Source organism: Plectropomus leopardus, chromosome 17, assembly GCF_026936395.1.
Source record: "Plectropomus leopardus strain MGB_pleo_1.0 chromosome 17, ASM2693639v1, whole genome shotgun sequence".
In the NCBI taxonomy this organism is placed as follows: Eukaryota; Metazoa; Chordata; class Actinopteri; order Perciformes; family Serranidae; genus Plectropomus; species Plectropomus leopardus.
The window spans coordinates 5,866,009-5,885,488 of NC_142192.1; the positions used below are offsets into that span (position 1 = coordinate 5,866,009).

General features: G+C 38.0%; 1 protein-coding gene across 2 annotated transcripts in view; it reads left to right on the top strand.

Annotated features, from left to right (window-relative positions):
* khdrbs3 (KH domain containing, RNA binding, signal transduction associated 3) overlaps nucleotides 1-19,480 on the top strand; it is a 141,621-nt gene that overhangs the window by 78,772 nt on the left and 43,369 nt on the right. For both annotated transcript variants that reach the window (XR_015779489.1, XM_042507091.2), the window contains exons 4-6: nucleotides 5,337-5,483; nucleotides 7,434-7,573; nucleotides 15,350-15,530. Coding sequence is in view for 1 of the 2 variants with exons in the window: in XM_042507091.2 (XP_042363025.1) it covers nucleotides 5,337-5,483; nucleotides 7,434-7,573; nucleotides 15,350-15,530 (468 nt within the window). In the remaining variant the exon portion in view is untranslated. The remainder of the gene's footprint in view (nucleotides 1-5,336; nucleotides 5,484-7,433; nucleotides 7,574-15,349; nucleotides 15,531-19,480) is intronic.

The following is a 19,480-nucleotide window of genomic DNA, read 5'->3' on the forward strand; positions in this document are numbered from 1 at the left end:
TGCGTCTTATCAGCGCTAGGGGAGGGGTCCGCATGTATGAAAACTACTATTATATCTACAATAACATATACAAATGATGTGGTCACACACACGGCTGGTTTCATACTAAACACTGAAAATCTGTTGAATAGACCGATGGACTGAAATAACAAATAAAGAAGTCCCTAGATGAGATGTGCTAACATAAGACTGGCGTCAGTTTTTTGCCAGATGATAGCTGGAGCACACGATGATGATTGTTTTTCATATCTTTTCTTTTATGCAAATATACGAAGGAACACATGAAAGGAAAAAAGGAGAGACCGATCTGCAAGCAGTTGTCTCTTTCTAACACCCTGCTTTCGCTCCTTGCTCGACACCGGCAGCTCCGTCAGCGCTGGTGCTATGCGCAAAGGGGCCCTCTGCTCGTAAAGCGCAGATTTATGGAGGAAATTAACATATCATTAACATACCACAGGCACTCTTAAAAGAAGGTTATTTATAATTAGGTGACATCAGAGACACTGGCTTGCATGCTGCTGGAGAGGGAAAAGGGAAAGAGGAAGTTGCCACCATTGGAAAGGCCCCGGAGAAGACTTTTTTTCTTTCTTTTTCTTTTTTTTTTTTGTTGGAAAAGGAGAAACTGGGACGCCAAACCTGTTGTTTCCTTTGTGTAATGTGGCGGGAGACATTTGGGGGTTTTTGCTGTCCTATTTCTCGCCATCAATAACATTATACTGGCCTGCTTCTGTCAGGCCTGAATGGCCCGTGCAACCCCTCGCTGTTTACATGGTATATTTTGCTGTTGCAGTCTAAATGTAGTGTGCTTCTGCAGACATAAGTGGAGAGGAGCAAGAAACATCGGCTCAACTTTCAGGGTTTCAGGTATACAGTAACTAAAGAGCAAACACATGTTTTTTAAGCATATAACCTCACCTGTTTAGCAATTTGAAACCTGAGCAAAATTGGCTTGATGTCATTAAAACCATGGGCAGAAAACAATGGGCAGCGAAAGGAGAAATGACGTGAAATATTAAAATTTAAAAAAAATATATGACTTAATTTTACATTTTTAATTATGATCATTATAAGTATTGTTTTCCCTTAGCTCCCTTCCATTTTTCCCCTAGAAATTTTTCTCAAGCTTTTTTGGAGTCATTTTCTAAATCTGCAAATTTCTTGAAATTTGTGGAACATTTTTTATCAAATGGTTCACTGCCTTCTACAATGTTTTGGAAAGAAGCCACAGCAGTTTGCTCAGGGTTCAGAGGTTTAAATACTTGTGAAAAGCATCTGAAATCAGCACAAAAAAATTGATGTTGCTGCAGGTTTCAAAGGGCCAAAGCTATAATCTGTAACTTTCTACATGTTAACGGCCTCAGTGGTGGCTAGTGTTGTGCAAGTTTCCAAAAAATTTGTAATTTGTTATAGTTACTTCTCTCAAAAGTTACTAAATTACTTTACTATTTAATGCATATAAAAGTAATTAGTTAAAGTAAGTAAGTAACTTTTGGTTACTTGAAAATATCTGCATAAACTCTCATGTTAATGCACTCATATCTTTATTTGTTTAAGTGTGGAGTGGCGCTGAGTGGGACAAGAAAACTGCCAAATTTTATCATTTACTGTACCCATAATTACTATGATGACAATTAAGTAGCACGACATTAAAACACATTTGATATGTTTTGATAGGCCTATTTATTGTAGTCTTGACAGGCCTTCAAATTAAGCACCACAAGTCTGTTTTTAAACTTTTGGCACAGTAAAATGAAATAATAACTCTTTTTCAGATGTTTGACAGTGATTTTCTTATCAAGATGGGCCTGATAGTGAAATAACATTGATAACAGTTATTTACAAAAATGTAAGCACACTGAGGTTTATCCCTCAACCCAAACAGTAAATCAAGTCCTGCACATAGGCGGCGACTGACCACTGTAGGCATATTTTTGTTCTTGACCACAAGAAGAGAAAAAAATGACCTTTACTTTACTGATACTTTCATGAATGCAAGCTTGAACTGTCAGCTGCTGTGTAAAGTGACAGTCTGATGCCGATTAATTGATTGATTCACGCCATTCATTGCGCTGCTGTAAGGTTGGGTGGGTCACCCTTGTACAATTTGTGTGCCCTCTCACCGTTCCAAGTAATATTACGTTATTGGTACAGGGCTTCCGCTACATTTGTTTATTTGTGGCAGCCTGCCACAATTAACACATCTGCTGCTTCAAATTGATGTTCTATTTTGTAGTTGTACTGTTCATTAGGACCGCTGTTGAAATGAATACCTCTGAAGGAATGTTAAGATCAATTATCCACCCCATAAGTCACAAACTGATGCTAAGGGGGAAAAAAAAGAACTCAAAAGAGCTATGCCTGTGCTGTGTTCACATTTCTGCAAAAACCTCCAAATTTACGAGAGGGCACAGAATGATAAAAAGGAACACTAACATTTGGAAGAAGAAGAAAAAAAGTTTGCTTTCGCCCTCCCCTCTGACATCAGTAACTGGTACACATACACTCTAATTCTGTGGAAAGCACATTAATAATGTACAAAAAATATTGTGTGTAATGGTCCACCTTCCACATTCTCTTCCCAAAGGTTTGGGAAATAGATTGCATTTGGCTGCCATGATTAAGACAAAAGTGACAACGAATAAGCCCAGTTAAAATAAATACATTGTAATTGTGTTATTTACGTTATTTACTTATTTATTTACTTATTTAAGAAAGTCATTAGTTACATTTATAGTAACCCTCGAACACTCCCAAACACTGGGGTTGGATTGATGTTGGAACTCCAGCAAATATGAAGTCAGCCACTTAAAAACTTCTCTCGCAGTGAGATACTACTGAGTTTGTGTTGCTGCTGAGTGCAATGCATAAAACGAAAGGCATGATGTGAACTGTAAATTTAAAGCTGCAGATGTTTTGAGCAGATTTTATTGACAGTATCAGCCAAAACATGTCTGGCCTGACAAGCATATTAACACTGTGCAATCGACATCAAATAGATGGATTGATATATTAATGGAGACAGTATTTTAAAATACAAAAACTAACCTCACATCAGCTGTAAAACTCATATATAGCTGATCTGGACTACCAATTACATTGCAATTGCATTACATGGAGTGCTGTCTTTCCAAATTACATTTTCTGCCAAGCCATAGCTCCACAATTGGTTAGTCAGTTCCCCGCTTTGGTTGACTGAAATATCTCTAGAACTGTTTGTTGGGTTGTCATAAAATGGTTAACAGTCAAGGGTAGTCCCCAGAGGAAGTACCTTACCAACTCTGCTGATCCCCTAACTTTTTCCAGCACATCCCCTTGTGGTTTGATGAAAGTATTTGACAGAATCTGACCAGTGATGCTGCTACATACAAATTTATGGGATCATTGTTTACACCAAATTGCATGGTAATCCATTCAACAGTCAATCTTCAGCAAAAAACTACAGTGATCCCTGAAGGCATTACAATTCATCTTCTGAAGAATATGAATGACTGTACCAAAATCTGTGTTAATCCATGTTGCAGATAAAGAGATATTACACTGATGAAGAGAACGTTTTGGCAATAGGACAGGTCAGAAGGGTCAATCCTTGAAGCACATGGGCATCTGTACCAAATTATGTTTCTTGGGAAAAGGAAATTAGTAGCATATACATGTTTGTAGGAGGCAGGGTGCATGAGTACCATTTCACAGTGTTATTTTCAAGATTAGTATCCTTTTTAAGTTAATAATCCTTTAGATTCTTACTTTTAATTAGTCTCTTCGGTGCAGTGTTGATTGCTGTGGTTATACTTCCCAACATTCCTGTCAGTCTAGTATAGGCTGTCCAGTACTTCAACATTCTTTTTTTGTACTTTCTGTTGACAAGGAACACTGTTGACTGTTGTAGATGATTAAATATGAATAGTCATTTTGCCAGTAGTCTAAACCAGTGGTTCTCGACCTTTTTTTCATGTCAAGGACCCCTAAATTAAAACACATTAGGTCAAGGACCCCCATTTGATAAGATTTTGCTTCAGGGAACTCCATCTGGAAATATTTTGGTTGTTAGATAAGACCAAGAAGATAACCTCAGAAGAAGTGAAACCAATAATGAGAATACTCTTTTGACTAACTTCTAAAATGAGTTAACAGTAAAAAATTGGACTATTGCCCACTGGTTCTCAAGCTTTTTGGTAAAGAGGACCCCCAAAGCATTAGGTTATAGACCCCCCATTTGATAAGATTTCCCCTTAGGGACCTCCATCTACAGCTTCAACCAGTGATTATTTTCATTGTTAAATAATTATTTTCTCAATAAATTGATTAGTTGTTTTGTTTATAACATCTTCAAATGTCTTATTTTGTCCACAGCCCAAAGATATTCAGTTTACAGTCATACGGGAGTAAGAAAATCCAAAATAAAAGAAAATATTCAGATTTATAGTGATGCCAGAGTATTATAGTTATCGATTATAGTTGAGGAGATAACTGTGAAATCTAAGATCAAAATAGTCATCATTATGACTCTTTGGGCTCACTTCTATAGTGATTTATATAATGAGTTAAATAGGGCTGGAACTCACTTGGGGCCCTGAAAACAAAAAGAAATTTGAGAACAACTAGTCTAACCCAGTGGTTACACTGTTTCTAAAAGAATTAAGTTACTCAACTGATTTTTAACAGATCTATTGTTAATCTATTAAGACCAAAATTCTATAGCTGTCAGTCACAGTTGAGAGAATCCTCAACACACTTCTGTAGTGAATTTAATAGTGAGAATAAACTATTCCCTATTTTTATGGGGATACATGTTTTAGAACCATTGGTCTAAACTACTCCATCCACATTAAAAATTTTGTCAAATGGTTACCTTTTTCATTTACATAAGTATTTCACACTATCAAGTATATTCTTGCCTCCCAAACTTGCTGAATTCATTTTAGCAGAGCCTCAGTGATCGCACAGATGAGATAAAATGCAGAAGCAGAGTTGATATTATGATCAAGTGCATGTGAGCACGTACTCCATCTGTACATTTGTTATGAGGACAGGCAGCTGTGTGAGGACAAAAGCAATCGCTTAACTGTGACAGCAGCGAAGGAGAGGATTGTAAGATTGCCTGTTCGCAGACATACACGTTTACAAGAACCCACATAAATATTTTCTGTCTGTCTTTTTGGAACTCTCCCGCACAGACGCATCAAACCTCATTATGCAACGGTTATGGAAAAACTCCCTGCAGTAAATCCAGCTGAAATACAGAAAATATATAAGATAAATGTTGCTGACTGTGACAGCTAACTCCGGCTCATTCCCCAGACAGATATATGATACCAATTTTTTTTTTGTCCCATCAGGAGGAAGAGCTACGGCAGAGCGGCGAGGCCAAATACCACCACCTGAACGAAGACCTGCATGTCCTTATCGAGGTGTTCGCCCCGCCAGCTGAGGCTTATGCCAGGATGGGTCACGCTCTGGAGGAGATCAAGAAGTTTCTCATACCAGTATGTTCCCTTCTTTGTGCACATACACACACTTTCTTTCTCTTTGAGCCCGGGTCGACTCATTTCCAGCCTGTCCGGAATAAAGTGAGTGAGAAACTGCAGATATTCCTAGCACTCTTTGGGCCTCATGCAAGAAACAATATACAAACAAATTGTCTCAAAATTTTGCTCATATCCAGGATTTGTTCTTATTTTCTTAGTACCCATTGATGTTGGGGATTCACCTATGTTTTCTTTTTTTTAATTTTCTCTTAGGTCAGAGAACATTTTACGAGTAGTCCAGCACACTCTCACCAAGATATGAGAAAAACATCTTGTTTCACAGTCACACAAATTGTTGTCCAACACAAGGACAAATAAGTTTTATATTTGAGGAACATTTAAAAAATTGAATGAATATCATTTCATCAAATTTAGATAATGTTTAAGAGTAATAATAAAGTCTGGATTATTAAATTTAAGGGCTAAAGAAATACTACTATACTTGGTAGACTGATCCCAATAACTGTAATTTCAGTTACTGTGTGTTCCCCCGCTGACCAGAGCTGGCATGTACAATACATGTACATTTACTTGAATATTTTAATCGCATACCACTTTCTACTTCTACTCCACTACACATCAAAGGGAAATATTGTACTTTTTACCCCAATACTAGTATTAGATAACTACTTTACAAATTAATATTTTTCCTCACAAACCACAAAAAGATGAAAATATACAAGTGCAGCTGAAAGAATTAGTAGATTAATTAGAAAATTAATTGGCAACTTTTTCTTTTATCGTGTAAGTCCTTTTTATGAAAAAAAAAAAAAAATCATGGTTCCAGTTTCTCACATATAAACTGTACATAGGAGGAATTGCTGCTTTTTAATTGTTTTGATTGATTACATTTATCTGTACCTTTTTGCATGTGTTGTTTTACTTTTAATACTTCATTATTTTTCCTGAAAATCCCATTCACTTTATTGAATTTATTTAACAGTGGGCATACATTAGTTTCACTTGGCAGAACCTTTTCTTGTAGCCTTTTTTTGGTGCCATCTCTCCAGGCTTGTTCATGTGCCAATCTTTGCACACTGCACGAAATCTGTCGCTATATAGGGTTTAGGGGCCGTTACTCGTGCTAATAGGTGACTTATGATCAAATAGGATTCATCATTCAGCACACCCGGGTTTGGATCGTTACGAGTGTTTGGTGCATCCGGAGTTGACTTCCATTATATTTTCTTTTACAAAAAAACTTAAGAGAGATAATGTAAGAGAAAGAGAATTTTGCTGCATGAGGCCCTTTGTCTGTCTCTTGCACTGTAGTTCTGTCAGGGCGGTCTGAGTGTGTGTGTGGGGAGCATCTGATTGTATGTGTGTGATCCTGAGTGGGAAGTCGTGGGTATAACAGGAATAAAAGAGCGCAGGAGGAGATCTCTGCGCGGGCCAACCTCTCCCTGGCAGCAGCATGCAGCATGGAGCTTATTTACTCTTCCTCCATTCATTATGGATGATCTCTCCAATGCTCAGAGCTATGATGATTTACATCTCTCCATAAATTATCAGCAGACCCCTCCCCCAACCCTCCTCCGCGTTGCCTCTCCCTCCCGAAACATATTCATTGATACGGAGGACACATGACAATCATATCGGCCGTTTCATGATTAAAGACCTATTTCCATGTTAATTATGTGTTTTAAATTTGTGGCAAAAACAACTGTGTGAGAAGATAAAGGCAAACGGGGTGCCGTCGATTTATCAACGGGGGATCTGAAATGTTTTGCTGCCTCAGGAACAGCGGTCACGGCAGTACTGTAAAGTACATTAATTAGATATTCCCGGGGCTGCAGCCCTGGAGATAAAGGACGAAATTTAATACAGTGTAATTGAAAGCGAGTCTATTGCTGTCTGTGTTTTTTGTGTGTGTGTGTGTGTGTGAACACGTTGCCTCTCTGTGTGCAGGATTACAATGATGAGATCAGACAGGCCCAGCTGCAGGAACTCACATACCTGAACGGCGGCTCGGAGGATGCCAAGGTGCCATCGGTGAGGGGCAAGTCAGCTGCCCGTGGAAGAGGGACACCTGTTCCGGGGCCTCCCAGGTAACCTGCCTCCAAGTGTGTGTGTGTGTGTGTGTGTGTGTGTGTGTAAACTGTGTATATGTGATCTTTAGTTCAGCTGGGGAATGGGTATTATTTACACTTAAGGAGCTTCTGGAAAGCAGAGTTTTTTTTATGGATTTGTTTGGTATCCTGTTGCTTTCTCAGAGTTAATGGTGTCATTTAGAGCTACAGCACATTTACCACTGCCTCCGCCTGCTCCAATAATAACTGGGATATTTAGTCTTTTTGAGTTGTTTTCTGTAAACAAGATATGGAGGTCATATTTTCATGGCCTCATTTCTTGATAGAGATTTCCAGTTTCTCTCTGTATGTCAGTTATACTCGTTGTGTGTGTAAATGCCTAAACGTTTGGGCATTTTTGAGTTCATAATAAATGTGCAGTTGCAACTTCTTTTAGCTCTTTCTTGAAGGCAGCATCTCATTACATGGTTAACTTCAGGACTGTGCTTATCTGCTCATTTAAAATTGGAATGTTTGATTTCACTCATTTTCAAAAAGGAACTGATAATATAGTGATCACAACTGGGTCAGTTTAGTGTATTGCTGTTCTGGTCTGTTATACAAGTTCAATATGCAAACTGGCTGAACCTGAATTTGTCCTGATGACATGTTTTGCCAAATTAACCCCCCCAAAAAAGGGGAGGATGATAAGCAGCTTCTCAAGAAATGGTCCGAACATCAACAACAAATTAGTGAAAACATATAAGAAAATTGCACTATATTAAGCAAAAAAAGGGAAAAAAGAAAGTAAAAAACCAACAAAAACAATTAGAAAATGACATTATGAAAGTGCTGAAAGAAATGTAAAAATATAGATATATTTTCTCCTTTTTCTCTGACATAATTTTGTGGTTTATTTACACAACATAACAGAAGTTAATATTTTAAAGATTCAGCAAGGACAAAGAGCACCACTGTAACTCAAAAAGGTAGGCACATCCACCTTTTGTTGGGACACAGTATCATTAAGTTGCACTCAAGAGTGGATGCTGTGTCTATGGGACACGGAGTGAAAAAAATCGATATACCAGTCAAGTTTGGTGTTTGGCATAATATCAAACCTGTCAGAACATTTTTACACCGCCACCATGCTGGTAGTCATCTTTACTCAATGTTTACTTTGGCAATGGGTAAATTCTATGCGATACATAACATATTTATTGCTCATTTAATTCTAGTAAAATTTTTATGAATACTTCTTTTATTAATGCAACAGGAGACAAAAAAATTTAATGGGAGATGAGAAAGACATGGGATAACACTGTAGAACAAAGGTAAAGTCATGTCTCGTTACCAATCACAACCTTAGTCTTATTAGTGCACCTGGTTTTTAGAGTTTTTTTCCTCACCTAACTGTCAAATTGCATGATGTCAGTAAAACCAGATGAATACACAATCAACCTCTGATGTCATTTCTCCTCCTATTATTTGATCAATCATTCCTTAAATGCATGTAAGGAGAGAGATGCACCTGGCAAACAATAGCTAAAATGACAATGCATCAAATCTGCAGCTTTGAAATAGCAGTAAACAGGCATCTGTCTGGCCCTCTGTGCTTACTTTTCCCGACTTCTTTTGTTCATGCAAATAATGGCCGTCTTTTCTGAGAAGAAAAGGTGAAAGTATGACGTCACATCACAGCAAAACCCTCAAACAGAAGGTTCAATGTTTGGATGTCTCACTTTGACAATGGAGACAGCAATTTGTGCCCCATCACTTACCAAAACTGAATGATGGTTTCTTTCAACCAAGTCTGACCCCAAGCTAACAAAGTAGATCTTTAAACAAACTTACAGTCACACTGGTCATTTTGGATGGTACTGCTAAACTATCTTGCCATTTCAAACTTGTTGGCTGACTGGAAAGAAGGACAGTTTATCATTGTGTACCCACCAGTACATACTGACATCAAACTATTCCAATAGGACAGTCTAAAATGAAACTTAGAACAAGCCAAACAAAGGCTTCCTGTTTAATGTGATTGGTTATCTGTCTCTCTGGAAGTTATTTCTCCTAAGACTGAATGGCAGCGTATAGCTTCTTCAGAAGACAGAAAAATGAGCCCTGATATTTTCAACTCTGCTGACTGTGTGCAGACCTCAGCAGGAACTACAAAGAAGAGGCAGAAACCATAGATGATTGGCGTAAAGCTACCAACCAAAGTGCTGCGGCTTTCATTTAAAGTTGGACTGTGCACATGGCTGCTTATTTACTGAACTTGCCCGGCTGTTGTTTGTGCACCAAAGGAGACCAACAAGGACAAGAGAGCCACAACGTCTCATGCTGGCGAGTCCTGCATTTTGTGGACGGAGCTGTCAATAAAGCTCGGAGAAAGTTCAATTACAACAACTATCTCACTCTCGCTTCCCTTTTCTCTTATAATCACTCCTTTCCGGCCACACCTCTTGGATTCTATGCATCCATATTTTTTTTAAAAAATCATATTTTACTTGTTCCCTACACTGTAAAATCTGACAAGATGATTGTTCCTTTAAAAAAATGCAGGAACCTGATTGCCTTAAAACATGTAAGGAAATATAACAATTAGGCTCGATTTATATTTACTTCATATCTAATTGTTAAGTTTACTTAAAATGAAGTTATATTCAGTTAAGTCTGTGAAGTTGTTGCAACTTAAAAATGCCAATTTTAATAAATTAATTTCTAAGTTTAAGCAACTTCAATAAATCAAGTTTGCTATGCTATATATTTCTTCTACTGGATGCAAAGCAGTCAATCATTATCATCATCAATATTTTCTTTAACATGGTAAATAATAGAACTCGCAGATCTCTTAACTTCATCATTGGAAAAATCCTCTTTGTTAAGTCAGACTTGGTTTACTTATGTTGCTGACACTTAGAAAGAACAAGGTAATTTCACTTGTCATTTGTAAGCTATAGCTTCATACAATTAAGTAAATACAGCTACATTTTAAATAAAAGTAATAATTAGATATAAAGTAAACATAAATTAAGATTATTCTTTACTTCCTTTTTTCAATGCAATTGGGTTACTCCCATTGAGATTCAGAATCTAATTTCCAGGGACGTTTCCAATGTATTAAGATCAATTTATAAGATTTTACAGTATATTATTCTGTACTATTCCATCAAAAACAGGCCAAGTAGGCCAAAAACAGCTCGGTCACTACTAGTCAGAACACAAACAGACTACACCAGAACATGTCCAAGACCAAAATTCTGTCCCATTGCCGACAGAATCTGTATGCAGATTTTTTTATTTTTTTAGATAGAGATAAGACATAAACAAACTGTATAGACCAGGTGTCTCAAAGTCACATTATCTGAGGGCCACTGGCTAGGTTGTTCTCTTTTAAGAGTGCTACTTAATCACAACTTTTTGTGTTTGTATGTTTTTGTGTGTTTTTATTCAGTCTTAAGCAACTGGTACAACTGTTACAGTGCAGCCAAACAAACCTGTGTGAGTAATTTTTCACACAACAGCAGAGCACATTAAAGTCAGTAGGAGTAATACTGATGCACAAAAAATGTGAAAGCATACGTGATTGCTGTAACCTCCCCAAATGCTTGCATTTCCTATAATTGCATCACACCAAAGCTTTTTTGCCTTTTGTAAGATTTTGATGTGAAGCAGCAGCAGTGGGAATTGTTGGGTCCCTTGACCTCTTACCTCAAGATATCTGAATGAAAATATATTATGTAGGTATCTCCCCTGTACAGACATATCCACTTAAATGCTAGTCCCATGAAGTTTCAGACAAAAATCATTCAGGTTTTTGCATGAACAGCCACAAACTAGAGACCTCTGGCATTCAGAGAACGTTTGGCCTTCACAGGTATATTGCCAATAAGAAAGTTTTCTCTGCAGTTTTCAGAACAGAAGTACTCCCCATCCAATTTCCGAAAAATACAATTCCTACAGAAATCTCCAAATGTCAAAAGTCTTTTAAGCCATATCATGGTCACGGTGTCTTAATGTGTTATTTTGGTGGGATTTTTTACCTTATTTTAATGTTTTTTTAATCAATTCTTCGATGGTATAAATGCTTAAATTTAGCACCAAATCTGTGTAACAAATTGGATCAACCCAAAAATTGCTACAACTTAAGAGACATACATGAGCATGAGAATGGCCATCACATACTTCCATCATTTTGTTCTTAGTCCCTATAGACTCTAAATGTTCAAAGTTTGAATAGATGCCTAACCAAAACACAATACATTTCAAATTTCTGACTAGAAAAACTTAAAACACTGTGCTAAGCTTCATCTCAAATTAATCTTCAGCAGCTTTCAGACGATGTATACAACTTTTATAGGCATATACTGTTGACCTACTGTCTTCTCCTAAATGCCTTTTGTCCCAGCTTAAAAAAAAGAACATGGGGTAGGGACACACAGAGTGGAAGAGGTTAATACAGCTCTGACACAGAGTAATCTCAATGAGATACTTTTAGAAATAACAACACAAGATTATATGCTTTACAGTTTTCTTTGAATCTGTCATGCAGAAGTAGGGAATCTGAAGCCGGCAGAGTCCACCATGAACATTGGAAACTCCTGTGTACAGAGGAAATGAAAGGAAATGTTCAGCAGTTATATTATGGTTACCCACAAAAATGACAATCAGAGCTCGTGACAGAAAAAAAAAGGCATTTTATCAGGCAAACTTGAAGGAACTACAGTGGAGGTATTCAACTTACTGCCCACAGGCCAAATACCCCCCCCCCAACCATTTTCTAATGTCAACCACTGCCATTTCAAGAATTGTTTGGGGACTTTTAGTATACATAAGGTGCCAGATTGAATAAGACAGCATCAAAATAGAGCTTATTTGTTAAAAAAATATATACAGTATATTTCAGTAGAGCACCTAGCTAAGCCCTTAATGTCTCAAATCCTAAAAACGTCCTAAAATGATCAAACTATCCTATAATGGAAAAAAAATGTCTTAAAATTCTGGAAACATTCAAAACATCCTAGAAACATCCCAAAATCATTGAAATTTGCTAAAATCCTTGAACTGTCCTAAATTCCTAGAAACACGCTAAAATCTAAGAAATGTCTGAAAATCTAAGAAATGTGCTAAAATCCGAGAAACATCTAGAAATGTCCTAAAATCATACAAATGTCCAAAAATTCTAGAGATGTCTTAAAGTCCTAGAAACGTCCTAAAATCCAAAAAAAGGAATGTGCTAAAATTCAAGTAACGTCTTAACATCCTAGAAATGTCCTACAATCCTAGAAACCAAAAACTCTTAAGAAATGTTTCAAAATCCTTGAAACATCATAAAATCCTAGAAATGCCCAAAAATTCTAAAAATGTTCTAAAATTAGAGAAATGTTCTAAAATCCTAGAACTGTCCTAAAATTCTAGAAACATGAATGGGGCTTCTGCAAGTGGCCCTTGGCCTCCTTTCATTTTTCAAAAGTGGCTCCCAAGCAAAGGACATTGAGTGTCCCTGAACTAGAGCCTCCTGATTCAACTTCTGTTTGGAGACATACATGTCAATTCAAGAGGAGTGCTGCTCAAACACGGCTTGTGATTTAGGTTGTTTGCACTTGGTGCATTTCCTAGAGTTTGTTCTATGTCATGCTGCCATATTTTAGCTGCGACTCCTGTGCTGAAATAGAGTCAGTGCGGCCATTAAATGAGCACGAACCTTTAATGCAAAAACAAAACTGATAGTAAATAGTGTCTGGTAGTACACAGTGATGCAATGTCTGGTGTCCATAAACATTAAAAAAGCATAGCCACATTAGCATAAAAGCCTTTATATGCAAATGTTCTCTCCTTTCTACTATCCCTGCGAACCCACGCTAATTCCAGCTCCTCCGAGACCTCACAAGACTACAAATAAAAAATACTCACGGCCATCAGAAAACTTAAAGGCTCTGTGTGTCGACAGCAAGCTTTAGAAAACGCAAAGAGTCATGCTGTTTGTTCTTTGTGTTTATAAAAGAAAACGCACTTCTTTCATCAGATTTTTGAGATAAACAAGGTCACCGAGACGCGCCGTTTGTGTTGCTCTGAGTCAGAATATAATTGGCTGTGTTTTGAATTAAACTGTAATTAGAATTTGCCATGCTTAATTCGGGTTTGATAAGACACAAGTCCCAGAGGCTCCTGAACAGGAAGTCGCATGCAGTTTTTCTGCATATTCACACGTCCTTACTTTTGATTGACACAATGACACCGTATGGACGCTCTGTCACTCTGTCACCACTTTGACTTTGGAACTGTTGCTTGAGGAGAAGTCCTGCTGTTAGTCGGCTCTCAGCGCTTTCATTCTTCTACTTGAGGGTGGTCCAATTTTTATCAAGTAAACATCCTCAGCTGTCCCTGTTAGCCAGAAAATTAAGACTTCTTCTTTTTTTCGTCTCCTCCTGCCCCAAATCTGTGACCAATCATAATGGAGAAATGGAAAGCATAGAAAGAAAATGACCCGCAGAGCAACCTTGGTGGTTTTTCTGCAGCCGCTTCAGATCAGTTAACTGCTTTTAAAAGAAAGCTCAGTCGGTCTAAAACGCTCAAACAACATGTTACCACACCACAAGGTCAGACCGCCTTTGATTTCCAGCTTGACTTTGCCTCCATCTTGATTACAGTGCAGATTAGACTCTGGGTTCTGTGTTAACCCTTTGAAACCTGCAGCGACATCACTTTTTGTTGTGCTGCGTTCAGATGCCTTCCACAGGTATTTGAAGCTTTGAAGCCTGAGCAAATTGGTGCGATTTCTTTGAAAACATGGAAAAAAGGAAACAAGCAACTTGGCAAGAAATATCCAACAAACTGCAAGAAATGAGACTTGAGAATTTCTATGGATAAAATATCAAGTCTAGGGCGGGAATATATATGTAATTATCATAATTACATATATATTATGTAACAGAATTCTTTATACATTTTAAAGCACTTTCTCCAAGTGATGTTTTGCATTTTAGTTATTTATTTATTTTATTTTATTTTATTTTATTTTATTTTATTTTATTTTATTTTATTTTATTTTATTTTATTTTATTTTATTTTATTTTATCTATTTATTTATTTTTTTACTAATTTAAAGTTAATTTTTGTGCTTTTTACTAATTTTGCTACTAAGGAAAGTACTTATCTCAAGGTCATTTCCTTTTTTTTATCTTAATTCCTTCATCCCGTGTCTTTGGAAAAAAGGCTTTATTTCAAGAAAACATCCATCACCAAAACAGGCAGGAACAGCAGTTTTGTCACCTGCATTTTCCTTAATAGACAGGAAAGCAATTCAGCCACAAGACTGCTGTGTTTTGAGTAATGGACGTGACTCACTTTTTTCTCGACTGGAGGAGCTTGGCCGCCACCTTCGCTGCTCCTCCGTCTCCACCTACACATATAACCTGCCGCTGAATGTGTCAAATTCATCGCTTCGGTTTGCACCAAGTCATTCTGGACCGATGGAGGAAATCACCAACTGGAGTGCAAGGAGACGAGGCAGCTTGACTCCAAACATAATAAATTCCAGCACCTCATCATAAAGACCTGGGATGCAGTGGACGTCTCATATTGATGATTTATAACACTATCCCCGTAATAGTATCTTTTAATGGTTTGAAACGATATGAACATGTTGTGGCGAAAGAAGAGACACTGTATATCACCTGATCCATCTAAACTGTGTACGCATGTTCATTTCTCCCTCCAATAATTCACTGAATTGATCACAAAAAGCTGATAACAATGTATTTTAGTTTCTCTTTCGTCTAAACCTGAGCGGATGTTTGTGTCTTGTGTCAGGACTCGAGGAGGAGTTCCTCCCCTGCATGCGGCCGTGCCCCGAGGAGCAGCCCCCAGAGGAGCCCTGCCTAGCCGTGCTCCATCTTCCAGAGGGAGGGGGGTTCAGAGAGCCAGAGGCGCCCCACCAACCCCCGGATACCGGGCGGCTCCACCCATAGTTCAGGACACATATGGAGAATATGTGAGTATAATGAAACTCTGTAACATGACATAACATGTAGGATGCTGCTTTCAAAACAGTAATGCCGGCTCATGGAGCAAGAAGTGCTAACTTTAGCATTATCAGAGTAAACACATCGATAAGTTTCATACCAACATTTACAAATTGCACATCAACTCAGTGATGGTCTGTGAATTCAAATGTAAACTCCCTGCATTGTTATTGTTATGCATTGTTATTATTCATCTGTTTATGAAAATTATACAATTTATAATCCATTTTAAATTTTGAAATATAAGAAATGGATTCAGCATCCTCAATAACTCCAAAAACTACCTAGATGATGTCCAAAATTGCAAAGCAGCTGCTGAAGTATATTCAATATATGTGGTTATGCAGTTGTATGCAAATTATGCAAATTGTCCAACATATGCAAATTAGCATCTGACAGCTTCTCAATGTTGGGGACCCATACTTTACCTTCATAATATTAAACTTTGGGGTACTCAACAGTTCCGGGGTCACAATAGGCTGGCAAATAGACAATCATGTCCCCTCTCGATATGTGGAGGTTTTTGTTAAACATCGATTATATTCTTAACCCTCTAAAATGTTTGTTTATTTATCATTTAGAAAGTCTTAATAATTTTTAGACCATTTGTCGGATCACTTTTTTCGCCAGTGAAAACTGCTGGCTGTGCCATTCAGAGGGATGATTCTGATGCATCGTAGCTCTTTTAGAAGCCTCTCTATGCAGCCCTGGAGTTTGGGTGTTTTTACGGGACCTTGTTCATTAAATCCATTATGATAGATGATGATATTGGGTGTCTTCCGTCCATATTTTTTCCATATTTCGATGATAAAAGTACATTAGCATCAGTGCTAAATGGCATATTGGTTTCCCATAGTTCCTTTGGAGAGGTCAGAGGTTTGTTTTGGCCTTGTATCTGCTTACATATGCCACACGTCATCTGAAGCAAACTGCACTGTGATTGGCCTATTCCTACTGTATCTATCGCTCTGTGTTATTGGTAGCACCTCATGCATTAAGTAACGCTGGTAGCCCCTATAATAATAATAATGAGACAAGGGTAAATCAGGGGACAGTCTAACAAGCAGGAGGTCCTCATATGGATGTAAACTCTGTGTTCACTGCAGGCAGAGCAGGCAGGAGAATCAGGACCCTCTCTGAAGTGTCAGGAGTGTGATGTGGCCCTCTGCATCATCACAGATAGGAGCTGCTTTGTAGAGTGGCACATATAATGGGATAAAAAACAATGTGACTTCTTTTTGGAAAAGTATGTCCATTTTTTTAACTATAATAATTACAATGTTTATTTTTTTAATTCCTGATTCCCAACACTTGGGTTTTCTGCAACAAAAAAGCTTGTACATATTAAAACCTCCATTATTTCATACACACTTTGCTTTCATAACATAATGTGCCACTGGCAAAACACCTGAGTAGATCCTGAAATTACACCTCCTATATTTTAAATTGGGAATCGATTTTGAATTGAAATCGTTGTGAATCAAGAATCGATTCTGAATCAAATCGTGACCCCAAGAATTGAAATCGAATCGAATCATGAGTTACTGATAGATTCACACCCCTAGAACACAATGCAGGCGGATCATGAGCTCCCTTTTTCCTCAGCAGCAGTTTGTGAAATTTGAGTCACAGGTTGGATAATTGCTAATGTGGTCAGAGAAAATGAGATTGATGTATGATATATGTAGGAGCAGCTGCTGCAGAGGGCGAGTGAAAGCAAACTTTTAGACCCATTGCAATGAACAGTTAAGTTTTACTTTCGCTGGGCCTGACGTTCTGCTGCTCCATCCGTGCCCAGAGTGTGCTCTGCACTCTACGAGTGTAGGGCAAATAACCAAATGGTATCAATATTCCAATAGTTCTACTAATGAACAGTCCAAATATTTTAATCGTGGCAGACTGCCAATCCTGCAAATCCTGCATGCTCCCTTAATATTTACAGTATTAGGACAGAATTGGCGGTGCTTACAGTTGCATTCTGGAGTTATAAAAACATCCATTACCCATATGTAATTGCCAGACTTTGTTGTTTTTGATCCATTTCTATTTGAGTGGTTTAAAAGCAGAGCAAATCCCAGAGTCAGATTTCTTGTATATGCACACATACTTGGACAACAAAGCTGATTCTGAGCCACAAAAAGTAAGCAATTGATTGTCCTGCTGCTTTTTTGGGGAACTCATCATCACAGTCAGGTGCTGTTGCTGCAGCAGTCCTTGTGACACACAGCTCATTGAGGCAAATAAGGTACTATTAAACCTGAAGCAACGTATTGCTGCATTTTGTGTCAAACATCATATACTGAGACTAACAGACTTGAAAACAGACACATGATTCGTATCTTTTTTTAAAAAGTGATATTCAGTCTGATGTGCACTTTTTTCATTATTACTAATTTATAATCCGGCATACTTTTAATGGTGCCACTTTGACAAAATAGAAACAAATATTGGATAACAAAACAAAGTGTTTGAGTTTTGGCTCATCCACAATGGCAACATTATACTTTCTGGGGTCATGGACCAATATTTGTATTTTATAGACTAAATTTTTAAAGCAACAGTGGCTATGTGTATCAAATGAAACTAGGGATGCACAATAATGTCAGCACGCCATCAGTATCAGCTAATAATGGATTTAAAATGAACAATCAGAATCTGCCAACATGCTGATAATATCGGCACGTCATCAGTATCGGCCAATATTCATAATGCTTTTTCTTATTTTGCACAATAAATTAATATTAAGAAACACTGCATTTAATGCCTCCATCTGCTGTTGGGGCCATCATGCATAATCTGATGTTAATTACACACAGAAGAGACTTGATACTCACTCAAATTTGGTGGGGAAAAAGTGGACGTATTGATAGGTTTTCAGCAAGTTGTTTTATGGCAACATATTGGATATCAGCAAAAAATCCAATACCGTGCTTCTCTATTTGGAAGAAGGAATCTAAGGCATCCATTGGTACCAATCACGTCATTCTACCTTGTCTGGAAGGAGGCTGAATAACATAATCACAAACAAGAGACCTCAGACATTTAGAGGCTGTATGGCAATCCAAGCATGGAATTTGCAAAAGTGTTCCTCAAGGTCTTGGTCTCTAAATGTGGTATTTTCACTGAATTTTTTTAGAGGTTTTTTCAATTCTCTAGTGTTAAATTCCACATCAAATCAGTGTAACAAATGCTACCAACCCAAAGATTGTAGCAACAACTTATGAGTCATAATTGAGCATGTAAATAGTCATCATGTATTTCCAGCATATTGTTCCACGCCCCTATACCCCCCTAAGCCCCCAAGTTAATCGTCAGGTTCCTCACTTTCAGAAAATAAATACCACCTCTATATGGGATATGCTATTGACCTTCAATCTCCCCCTAAAGATCCCCCATCCACCCTAAAAAAATCAAACTGGGTCCATGGTAGGGAGAGGTGGCATCCTGCTACATGAGGTGTTAGCATAAACAGTGTGAATTTGTTCTAGTAGCCAGTATTGTGATTCACTCTTGTAGCTTACCTGCACAGTCTTATGGGAACCTGGCTGTAATATCAACAGCTGCCAGAGATGAATATATTAGGCTTAGAGTCAGAGTCTTTGTGCATTTGCCAAGAGAGTCTCCAGCCGCACTGTCGAGGCAAGCTCCCCCAGAGATTCCAGCATCAACATTGCATATTTAGCAGATAGAAGCAGAGAGGAGGTGGCCTGCGTTGGAAAATTGCCCCAGCAGCCCATACCTAACCACATCTGACAGGTTTATTCAGAGGTTGCTATTCAAATGTGTGGAGGTCGTAGAGAATGACTCCTGGACCAGCTGTTTCCCATCATTGTCACAGTTGTAAACTGCATCCCCCGACACCTGCACCTGTGTATCTGGGTGGAGGGAAAAAAAAGACCCCCAACATCTGCCGGATGAT